General features: G+C 44.9%; 1 protein-coding gene across 1 annotated transcript in view; it reads left to right on the forward strand.

The window, feature by feature from the left end:
- The window catches only part of LOC146009666 (protein-glutamine gamma-glutamyltransferase E-like), a 74,627-nt gene extending 63,790 nt beyond the window's left edge, over positions 1–10,837 (forward strand). Inside the window, exons 12-14 of the mRNA XM_083150122.1 lie at positions 6,730–6,887; positions 9,469–9,602; positions 10,574–10,837. Coding sequence (XP_083006248.1) covers positions 6,730–6,887; positions 9,469–9,602; positions 10,574–10,730 — 449 coding nt within the window. The 3' untranslated portion in view covers positions 10,731–10,837. The remainder of the gene's footprint in view (positions 1–6,729; positions 6,888–9,468; positions 9,603–10,573) is intronic.
- Positions 10,838–11,131: the final 294 nt, after the last annotated feature.

Genomic DNA, 11,131 nt, shown 5'->3' on the forward strand with positions numbered 1-11,131 from the left:
AACCTAGCTGCTGCACAAGTGCTCTCATTACTAGCTGAAACATTTTCAAAGATCCACAGGTGGAGCCGAGAGGAATGCCGGGCCCCGGTAAAATTTTGGGGGTGTGGCCTAAGTGTGGGAGGTGTGTCCACCTCCCGCACATAGGCCATGCCCCCAAAATATTTAGAGGAGTGTGAAAGAAAACTCTAAAAACTCTAAACGCAGCTGGCTAGAGGCTGTGATGTGCTATTTATTTTATGTAGGTTTGAACAACATGTTTCCTGGCTGCAGTACAACTACAAGTCCCAGGATGCCTTACCAGGACAAACTGAGATGTATAGCTCCACAGAAGCTGGAAAGCCGCAGGCAGTCGGGTCCTGCATTTATTTAGTTATATTTAACATTGTAAATGGCTGAGCTACCTAAACCATACCTCCCAAAATGACCCTTTCTAGGATGGACAGAATGCTCTATTCCTGGACTTTCCTCTTTGTTTGTGATTGCCAGCACCTGTGGTGAAGCACCTTTCTTATCAATTAACCTGTTCAAAACAGGTGATGACAATAATAAATTAAGATGGAAGTCCAGAAACAGAGCATTGTATCCCTCCTGGAGAGGGTCATGTTGGGAGGTATGCCTAAACTGTTGCACATGAATCGTTATGTCATGTTATGGTTACAGAGAGCAATATACATACAGTATATTTTTATGACTAGTACACAACACAAAGAGCATCTTAGTGACCCATAAACAATACTTTCAAGTCAGTTGCAATTAAAGTTGCACTGTGTATTGGGAATAATTGCTGGGGTCACGGGGCATTGGAATTGATACTTCCCATACCCCTAAAGCTAGAAGCCGCAATGAGGGGGAAAAAAGGATCTTCAGGTGTCCCCTTGCCAAAGTGCAGAGGCATCCCTTGAATCCCTGATTCCGTAAGCCTAGGAAGTCTAGGGAAGTGGGGGTCCCATAAGGGTGAGACCAAAGCCCCACTGAAACAAGACACACTCACAAAAAAATAAAAGAACACAAAAAGGTGAGTTAAAAGGTGCAAAAAAGTGCAAACAAATGTGGAAAAAATGAAATAAATGAAAATGTTCCTGCTCGGGGGCGGTGGAAATTTTAATATATACTTGCCCCAGCTAGAAGAACAGGTCAAAATACACCTGAAAGCCTGAAAAAAAAATTGCAGCCTGAAAAAAAAAGTGCAGTGCAAAGTGCCATACTAGTGCATATGGGGCACCAAACACCAGTGTATATTTGGACACTTTTTGACTCAGGAGGCACATGGGGCACATAGCATCTTGGGCTTCAAGATGCCGGCCTCTTAGCCAAAAGATCAAGTGGTAACCCACTGCAAACTGGACATACATTTAAGCCCACCAACATGTATGGAACGAAGGCCGCAATTCAGCTTGAGATGTAGTTTTGCGATCACTCATGAACTACAAATCCTTGTGGCAGCATGCGAAGAGCCACCCAGCACAGGGTGCCCCATATGCCGGGTCTCTCCCAGTAATGCAATTACAAAAACTGGCAATTGCATCACTAATATGCGAACACATATTAAGGGTAGACCCCTGACTGCATAGTTAGGCATGCCATCTATTGGGTCACAGCGGCTTTGTGTGACATCACACTGTCTGACGCAAATAGTCAGGACACATATGCATTATTCAGACTGTGCTCTCGCAACGTCGTGTAAACCCCCTGAAAAGGCTGAGTCGCCTCCCATTTTCCCAAATGGGACCAAAGTTTATGGAGTCAAGCATGCGTATATTGCTGAACTCACCTAATAGCAATTTTCTGTAAATTGCGTGTCCTACCAAATTAGCTCCCTAATGCAATATTCTCCCCCATGCCAGATTGTATGCCTCTATGAAGCAAAAACTGCCATATTCATAAACTTGTTCAAATAACCATCATCTTTATCAGTGCAATTGCTCAATATTACAGTGGCGCACACAGAAGGGGGGTTTCCAAGTACCCAGAAACCCCCTTGGGCCTAATCATTGCCGCATGTGCGACACCGATTGAACTGAGGCAAAGACCGACAGCCGCAGGTACCACGTGTAATTGTGAGCTGTGAAGAGGACGCGCAGATTACATTATTGAAGCACAGCAGCGCGGTCCCTTCCTCCCTCCTCTCCACTTCCCCGGGCTCTGAGCTGTGCATCTCAGCATGCATGCATGCATGCAGCAAAGTGTCCAGTGCCGCGATCCCATCCCCCTTCTCTCCGGTCCCCTGGGCTTTAAACTCTTGAACCGCAGTGGGCAGCCACGAACAGTTGAAGAAGCTAGTGAGAGTGTGCAGTGAGAGTGGCCGGGCTGCTTCTTTGAATACACCATTCTCCATCTCTTCTGTATGCAGTGCACCATAGGTCAGTGCCGCCGCGGCATAGAGTATGTGAGCTCCAGCTGACTCAGGTACAGTGCCATGTCATAATAGTTTGCTGCCTGCAGCTGATATTATACCAGCCTTTCCTCTTCCACCTGTACTTGTTTTATTTATTTATTTCTATTTAAATCATTCTCCTGTTACTGCCCATATGTGACTTTCTGCTTGTTTCTCCTATTTGCCACGCTTCTGCTTTTTTTTTTCTCTGTGCCAAAATATATATTTATATTTAAAAAAAATAAAAACATTTGTAAACCCCCTTTTAAAAATCCTGCATTTGCCACTGCATTAGGTACAAGAAATCCATCTGGAAACAGACAGATATCTGTCTATTCGCTCAGCATAGCACGAACTTATGACTACATGACCTAGACACGGCCTGGCTCACTTAGGGCCAGATGTATCGAGCTTCAAAAAGTGAACAAATGGAGAGTGATAAACAACCAGCCAATCAGCTCCTAAGTGCCATGTTACAGACTGGGTTTGAAAAATGACAGGTAGGAGCTGATTGGCTGGCTGCTTATCACTCAAAATCACTAAGAAGATTTGCCTGAATTGCCGTGTGTGTACCAAGGGGGCGATAATGATGCGCGGCCCCACTATCGCCCGACCAAATACACAGCACAGGCAAGAATATTCTTGCTACACTGTGTATTTAGACATGGCTCCCGAGGCTGGCAGGATGTAGCTAGCCATTTCTCTGATGACTTATCTCTGTGGCATAACAGAGGGTGCAGGGGATGCAGCTGCTATGGGGCTTGAGGTCCCGGCAGACAATATCCTGCACCCTTTTGATTTTTGTTTTAAAATACTGTCCCCCATAGGCAGCAGTGGGTTGCACAATTAAGGGGGAGGAGGGCCAGCTGATCCAGGCTCATCCCTCCCCTTTCCTACGCCCTTTCTGATGGTGCTGTTGCTGGGGCTTGACACCATGATCTAGTGACCAGCCCTAGCGCTGTGTCCACGTGAGATCTGGTGCTGTGACTGCAGGAGACCTGGCTCTGTATTGGGGGAAAACCCTGCTCTGTATCTGCAAGATAGACCCGGCACTCTGTGCGTGAGAGATTCAGTGCTGTGTTGAACTGAATGGGATCAGGAAGGGGGCAGTGCAAGGTTATTCAGTGCCCCCTCTACTGGGACAACTGTCAGGCTTTCACCACACTTTCAAACCCCTTACTATCTTCCTTCCCAGTCTCTTACTCCCTCTTTCTCTTTCCGGGTGCCGAACGGCTCCCCGACAGTCGGGATTCTGACAGTCATTCCTCCGACGTCGGAATCCCAACTGCTCCCTCATGGGGGTCCACGACCCCCATAGAGGGAGAATAAAATAGGTCCTCAGCGAGCACAGCGAGCAAGGGGCTTCATTGCGCTCCCCACGCTGTGCAGTCGGGATTCTGACGTCTGACTAATGACTGTTGGAATCCCGACTGTCGGACAAATATACCACACCCCTCTTTCCCTCTCTCTGTCTCTGGGACAGATTCTCTGAGTTTCAAAAGTGATAAAATGGAAAGTGATAAACAGCCAGCCAATCAGCTCTCTCTCCTTCCTTTCTCTCCCCATCCCTCCTGTTAATGATGCCTGTCATGTGGATGCATGTGCACAGAGGCTGCCCCCCCCCCCCCTTTTTTTTTTAGGTGGAGGTGCTGAAGATCCTTGGCTGCTTGTTAGGTAAGTATGTGCATTTGCGTGCATATATGTGTATGTATATGTGCAGTGTATGTTGATGCAGGATGTGTATGTATGGGGGGGACGGTGTATGGCATAGGTGCCGATTTATGTTTTTGCTGGTGGGTGCTCAAGCTAAAACTATAGGGGAGTGGCTTAATGGGGGACAGTCGTGGCAAAAATAATACCTGTTATTAGTCATAAAGTCAGATTCCATAGAACAAAAATATCTTTAGCAATAGTTATCTGTGCATCGTTTCTCATCCTGAGGCTCAGGATGAGAAATATTGCACATATAGTTGTTGCTAAAGATATTTTTGTTCTATAGAATGAGGATTCACTGATCAAATTCAGCAGCTGCAGTAGTAGTACTAAGGCGATCAGCGGGACTCGGGGGGGGGGGTTGGCGGCCAGTGGGTGCTCATGAATCTCCGTGGGTGCTCGGCCCTTGAGCACCCACAGAATCGGCGCCTATGGTGTATGGTGGTGTTGGGGCAGTGAGCTGTATTGAGAGCATTGTGAGGAGTAGCTGGCACTGGGGTGGGAGGTGTGTGTGCTGGGGAGGTTGATTGGGCAGTGAGCTGTAATGGAAGCTGCGTATGCTGTAGGGAGACAGTTAGGGATGGGTGACCAGTTATGTGGGCAGTGAGGTACAATGGGGTAGTGAGCGACGGGGAGGGTCCTATGGGGGCAGTGATTTGTGAGGACAGCAATGTAAGCTGTTGAAGGGAGAGGTGGGGGGCAGTGAGATATGGAGGGAACTGGGGAGAGCCATGAATGGGATAATGAGATGGCTATGGGGAGATATGGGGCCTGATTCAGGCCCGCCTACTTGGCAGCATTCTTTCGATGCTTAGCAAGCAGGTCGACCACTTTTGGTTGACACATGAAAAAGGTTGATATGCATTAGGACGACATGGTCCACTGTCAATGTCCACTGGGGGCATACGGTCGTATTGTCGACCACACCTGGTCGACAGTCATTAGGTCGACAGGGGGGGAGGTCGACAGGGTTCTAGGTCGACATGGGTCAAGGTCGACAGGTGTTTAGGTGGACAAGGTCGACATGGGTTTTGGTCTAAATATGCGTCGTATATGGGTTTTTTCACTGTTTTTTGAGCCAACATGTGCCGACAGGCGGTATGTCATGCCCTACCATCCACTAGGGCGTGGTGGGAGAATAAAATAGTGTGCCCAAAGCATTGCGAGCGATGCGAGGGGCTGCGGTTCACTTCCAACTGTGTCCATGTCGACCTGTCGACCTAACCCACTTTGACCTAAACACCTGTCGAACTAGAACCCTGTCGACCTTCCACCCTGTCGACCAAAGTACTGTAGACAAAACGATCCACACCCCCACTGGGATAGAAAAGTACAAACATGACAGTGAAAAAAAAAAAAAAAAAACAATGAAAAACTTGTGTCAAACTTTTTACATGTTGAACTTTTTCATGTTGACCGTTTGTCCATGTCAACCTTTATCATGTGTGAATCTTTTTACTGTCAATCAATAGTGGTCGACCTTTTGACATTTTACCTAGACACTGTCAACCTAATAACCGCATACCCTTCGGGAGACTTGGCTACTTTTCTTGATGTCTGGAATAGCTACCCAAGATTCAGAAGTCTCTCTTGAATATGGTACCGAGAATGTGCAAGTTGGAATAGATCAGGTACAAGGCTTCTAAAGGGTAAACTCCACAAGGAAACTAGGCAATGCTTAGAACATACTGTATGGGAAATGTGGACTAAGCCCGAAAATGGGCTCTTTGATGCATTTTCCCTTTAGTGCATTCCGCTCCTTATCCTTTCACAGGGGTCATGCTCTGCAGCATTAGGCTACATCAGCCATTCCCAACCACGGTTCTCAAGGCACACCAACAGTGCAGGTTTTAGTGATATCCAGGCTTGAGCATCATCTGTGCTGAAGCCTGGATATCACTAAAACCTGCACTGTTGGTGTGCCTTGAGGAACGTGGTTGGGAATGCCTGGGCTACATGGTCTCAGCATCCATTCTAATAGACTATGCATGGCTGCCTGCTTCCTGAATGCTACTATGCCTGACACAAGAGATCACCAGCAGGTAAGCTTATGGTATCTCATATTAAGAATAATGTATGGGGTTAATACTGTATTGGGGTCAATTAAGGTTAACTTTTTTTTAGAGAGAAATAATTAGTGGGTTAATGTACATGAATGGAATTATTTGGTGATCAATTAATGGAGGTCATGAAGTTAATGATTGTAAATTAATTATATTGAATAGGGTTGTTGTAATCATGTTGAAGTAAATAATAATCTTCACTGATGGGTTAACTATTGATGAGGAAATGTAGCGTAGATCAAAAATACTTTCTGTACTATATGACAATAACTCTACTGTGTACAGGTGACTCATACTGTAGCTGATCTCTGTATTGTATGGCAATCACTGGCGCTCTCTGTATTGTATGGTATTCTATGATATGGCAGTCATTGATGCTCTCTGTATTATAGTGTGGTCACTGTGATGCTCTGCGAAATGCCAGGTAGCGTAGTACAGGTATCGATACTTACCGGTGAGTCTTGAAATAGTGACGCTGCCACCTTAATGTAACACCAGTGTAAATATGAGATAACTAATACAGAATGCCTAAGCATTTCACCAATGGCTTAATTTGATTGTATTGCTTTACTTTTACAGTGAAAGAGATCCCAATAAAAATTACATATGCTCAGTATGAAAAAGCATTGACTACTGATAACATGATCCACATGACTGCTATATGTCAGGTTGAAGACTGGGGTGATGTCTTTGTGGAAGCAAACATCAGCTTGAAGAACCCACCACTTATAGCTAAGGTTAAGTCATTTCCATTGTATCCTGTCTAGGGCTTTATAATGAGTCAGCTTGATGAGGTTGTGCCTATTTCTGAGTTGGATGCAAAATGAAGAATTGCAGGAAGCTGCAGAAGCCACATTTACTGTCTTATGGTAATACAAGTAACCATAGGCATCTACAGCACATTTTATTAGGATGTGCACTACTTGAGATGACAATCCCCCTGCTGTCTATCTCCATCCTTATCCACCTGTTTTTGATTAGCCTGAACCCCATCTCTGTCTCCAGTCTGTCTTCAGCCTTATCCACAACTTTACCCCATCTGATTCCATATACGTCCCTCTCTGTCTCCAGCCTTACCCTCTCTTTGTTTCTACCCTTCCCCCCCTCTCTATGCATTCTTACCCCATATTCTGTTTCCAGCCATATCCCACTTTGTCTCCAGCCATATCTCCTCTGGCTTTATAGCTGTTAGTACCAGAAGTGAGGTTCAATTGCAATCCATGCACTCCCTGCTTGCACAGTTCAAAGCCAGCTGGGTCAGGCAGATACAAAGAACTTGAAGCCGGGACAGCCAGCGCATGGACACGCCTTTATCAGTTTACAGTGTACCCAGTTTATGCCAACCAGCAGCAACTGGGGCAGTGACCTGTCTTTTCTGATCACAATATCACCATTAATTTCCCAGAAAGAAATCTGTCCAGCATCCTCTCCACACAGAATCTGGCAGTGATATGGAGAAATGCATAAATATACTGCATATAAACAGTTCACCAATCCTCAATATTGATGGCTGTAACCAGAGCTTCGTCTATTGCAAAATGAGGGCATCAATTTTGTGGCTTTAAAAGCATTTTACTTATTAAAACAACATTCTAGAGTCGTGGATAACAAATGGTGAGGAGGTTCTCATGCAGTATCTCACCGCCTCACTGCGTAGCCTGGCTGGGATCAGTTTCCCGGAAGTAACAGAAACGCACCTGGCTGTATTTGTGTCTGAGCGGGTATCCACTATCCAGCACATGTACTGTACATACCCATACCTGAATAGAGCATGGCTGTGATCAAGATAAGTCACTTGGCAAACACAGAGAAATACAGAACCAAGGAAGGCTCAGTACAGATTTACCTGCTTCAGAATTACTGCTTCCTCCTCCCTCAGACGCAGATGTTCCATTGTCCCTTAGCCCTCCATAGCAAGAGTGCAGGCAGGGGCCTTCTCAGAGGGATCTGGTGGTGGTGATCTGGTTCAGCACCTCAGTCTCTGGCAGGAAGGGGAAGGGAATTCAGGGGTGATCTGACAGTGGAGGCTATCCATTTTGGAAACTTCTTACTTCCGCAGGAGGTGGGCTGGGTCTATAAGGAAAGGCAGCTGTGTGGGAGGGACATTCAGCTTTCTATTTAAATTGCGCGAGACAGACAATAGCAGCATTACATATTAGATCTAATTTTTCGGTACTTATGTATTATCTGGGCTCCCATGTTAAATGCACCCCATTTTTTCATACCCCTACTATCCAACTACGCATGGAGCCGATTTTATATAGTGTGGCGAGCGAGCCACCATGCCCGAAGCGTGGCGAGCGGACGCGGTCTCATAAGAAAAACGGGAGCCCAGACATTACATAAGTACCCATTTTTCTATTCCTACTAAATCCATTTCTTGGCCCACATACTCCCTCAAGTTACCATTTCATATTGTCTTCAGCACACATGCTGGACCAGGTATATGCACGTGGATGGAGATCGCGGGCATGTCTTGATTGATCCATCTGTCAGTGTTTGTGAAATGGGCATTGAACTCATGGGAGTGTTGTGCTGTATGCCAACTTCCATGCTGGATTGCAGCGTGCATATGGACACTGTCATGCTCCCAACTGTCATGTCTTTCAAAAATGACATTTGGAAGCCGACTATTAGGAGCACCACCTATCATACCCAATAAATTTTATAATTCACAATGAGTTTTATCACTTGTTAATAAATGAGCCCCTAAACCTGAAGCCGATAAGGAAACAGAATCAAAATAGATCTAGCATACTGTAGAAGACCTTGATAAAATCCAAATGGTACTTGTGTAGTTTCACGGCGCCAGTATGGCGCCGTGCGTCTGAGTCCCCTTGCGGGCTCGGTGGCTCGCCACGCTATTTAAAATCAACTCCATGCCAACATGGATAGTGGGGGTATGAACTATCCATGTTGGCATGGAGTTAAGTTACTTTTTTTGACATATTTCGTGGCGAGCGTAGAACCCGGAAGTAGCACGGCGCCATGCTGGCGCCGTGAAACTACACAAGTACCATCCGATTTTATTAGCTCAACGGTCCAAAACTGCATTGCACTACAATTCAATAAAAAAAAGCTCTCCAGGTTTCTCAGACAGTTCAGATCTTTGGTGTCCAACAGAGTGATGAGAAAAATGTACTTGCCCTCGAGTATGCTTTGGTCTGATCAGCAAGACCATGACAATTTTGCATTCAGGAATGCCAGTAATTAAATGTCTCTGGAGCTGATGGTCTTTTTACATACTGTATGTTGCAAAAATATTCATACTGTTACTGAGCAAGTTCTGAACAATTGTGGGTTGTGCTCTTTCTTCAGGTTCTTGGACCAACGGTGTTGGGCAAACCAGTGACTATCGAAGTCAAATTTACTAATCCTCTGCCTACAGCTGTCAGTGGTTGTGTGCTGACAGCAGAGGGTAGTGGTTTAACAAAAGAGGAAGTAACAAAAAAGTGAGTACAAGGCTGATGGAGGAACACTACCTATTACACATGTTCTATTATGCTCATTTAGAGCTGATCATTTAAACCAGTGGTTCTCAACCTCGGTCCTCAGGGACCCCCAACAGTGAACGTTTTGCAGGTCTCCTCACAGGTGATATAATTAGCTCCACCTGGGATCTTTTAAAATGTCAGTGAGTAATTAGTGCACCTGTGTATCTGTGAGATGAGCTGGAAAACATGCAACATTGGGGGTCCCTGAGGACCGAGGTTGAGAACCACTGATTTAAACAGTTTGCACACTCTTTTTATTATTCTTTATGGACTAGAAGATACATTTTTTTAACCACAGAAAATATGCAGACAAATTATTATTATTTCCTTAAATATAAAGTCACATCCGTAGATGATGACATCTAATTAACAGCGCTCTTCTCCACACCGGATTACACTTTGTACTGAATTAATAGATAAGTTAGTGACAGAAGCACCCTAACGATTGTTGCATGGAAATACTTTTTGGGTGTTGGAGGTTTTCAATTTCTTCTATGCATAATAGTGCGCTGTCCCCCCATCACATGTGCAGGAACTTCATACATACTGCGCATGCGCTGGCCCAAGCCTACATGGGCTGCCTTTGCAGCAGCCCCAGAGGCTTAATCAGGTTCCCGGGTCCGGCGCATGCACAGTATGGTCCGCAGAAGGGAAAAACAGACACTGATTAAATTCCTAAATGTGAAATGGACCTTCAATAAGGACCATCTCAGTTGTTTGAGCAATTGCTTTGCCCTTCATGGAAAACAGTGCAGATGTGTTGAAGTCTTCAAGGGTCATATTTTGAAACAAAGCGGTCCCGCTAAGACATTAAATAACACTTCTATATTATTCAATGTAATATGAGGCAAACTTTAGATCTACTTTCATATTCTAAATAGAACTGCTCTAAAAGATAATTGTAACATTTTATTTTTCTATTCCCGCAGTTTCAGAGTTCTGGAGCCTGCAAAGATGATGAATGTTACGTTGGACATTGTTCCTTATGCAACTGGAGATAAGAAATTGCTAGTCAACTTCACATGTAACAAGTTTAATGATATCAAGGCATTTATAACTATGAATGTGTCTGCCAATTCATCATGATTGTGTTTACTTACTGTTAGTTACTTTAATCAGGGTCTTGTATAATTCAGTAGGTTCTCTGCTGTCAGGTTAAAAATGAAAATAAAGTTGGTCATAGTTCATACAACACAGAAGGTCTAATGGAGCCTTTACTTTATCACAAACACCATACATAGGTCACTAACAAGCTGCGAAACACTTTGGCTGTCACATGATGCTAATGTGGGATTTATGGTCAGTCTGGTGACTTAAGGGCCCCCATATATTAGTCCAAGTTGTCATAAAGGACAAGTCGGACCTGATTGTCGCGGCAGCTCCACTGGAGGGGTTACACACGATTAGGCACTTGATGTGCCAAATAAAGCATGTGATAAATAGAATGCAATTTATCACATGCAACTCTCGGGGAGTTGGGGGGCGGT

Source organism: Crinia signifera, chromosome 6 (assembly GCF_055691185.1).
Source record: "Crinia signifera chromosome 6, ASM5569118v1, whole genome shotgun sequence".
NCBI lineage: Eukaryota > Metazoa > Chordata > Amphibia > Anura > Myobatrachidae > Crinia > Crinia signifera.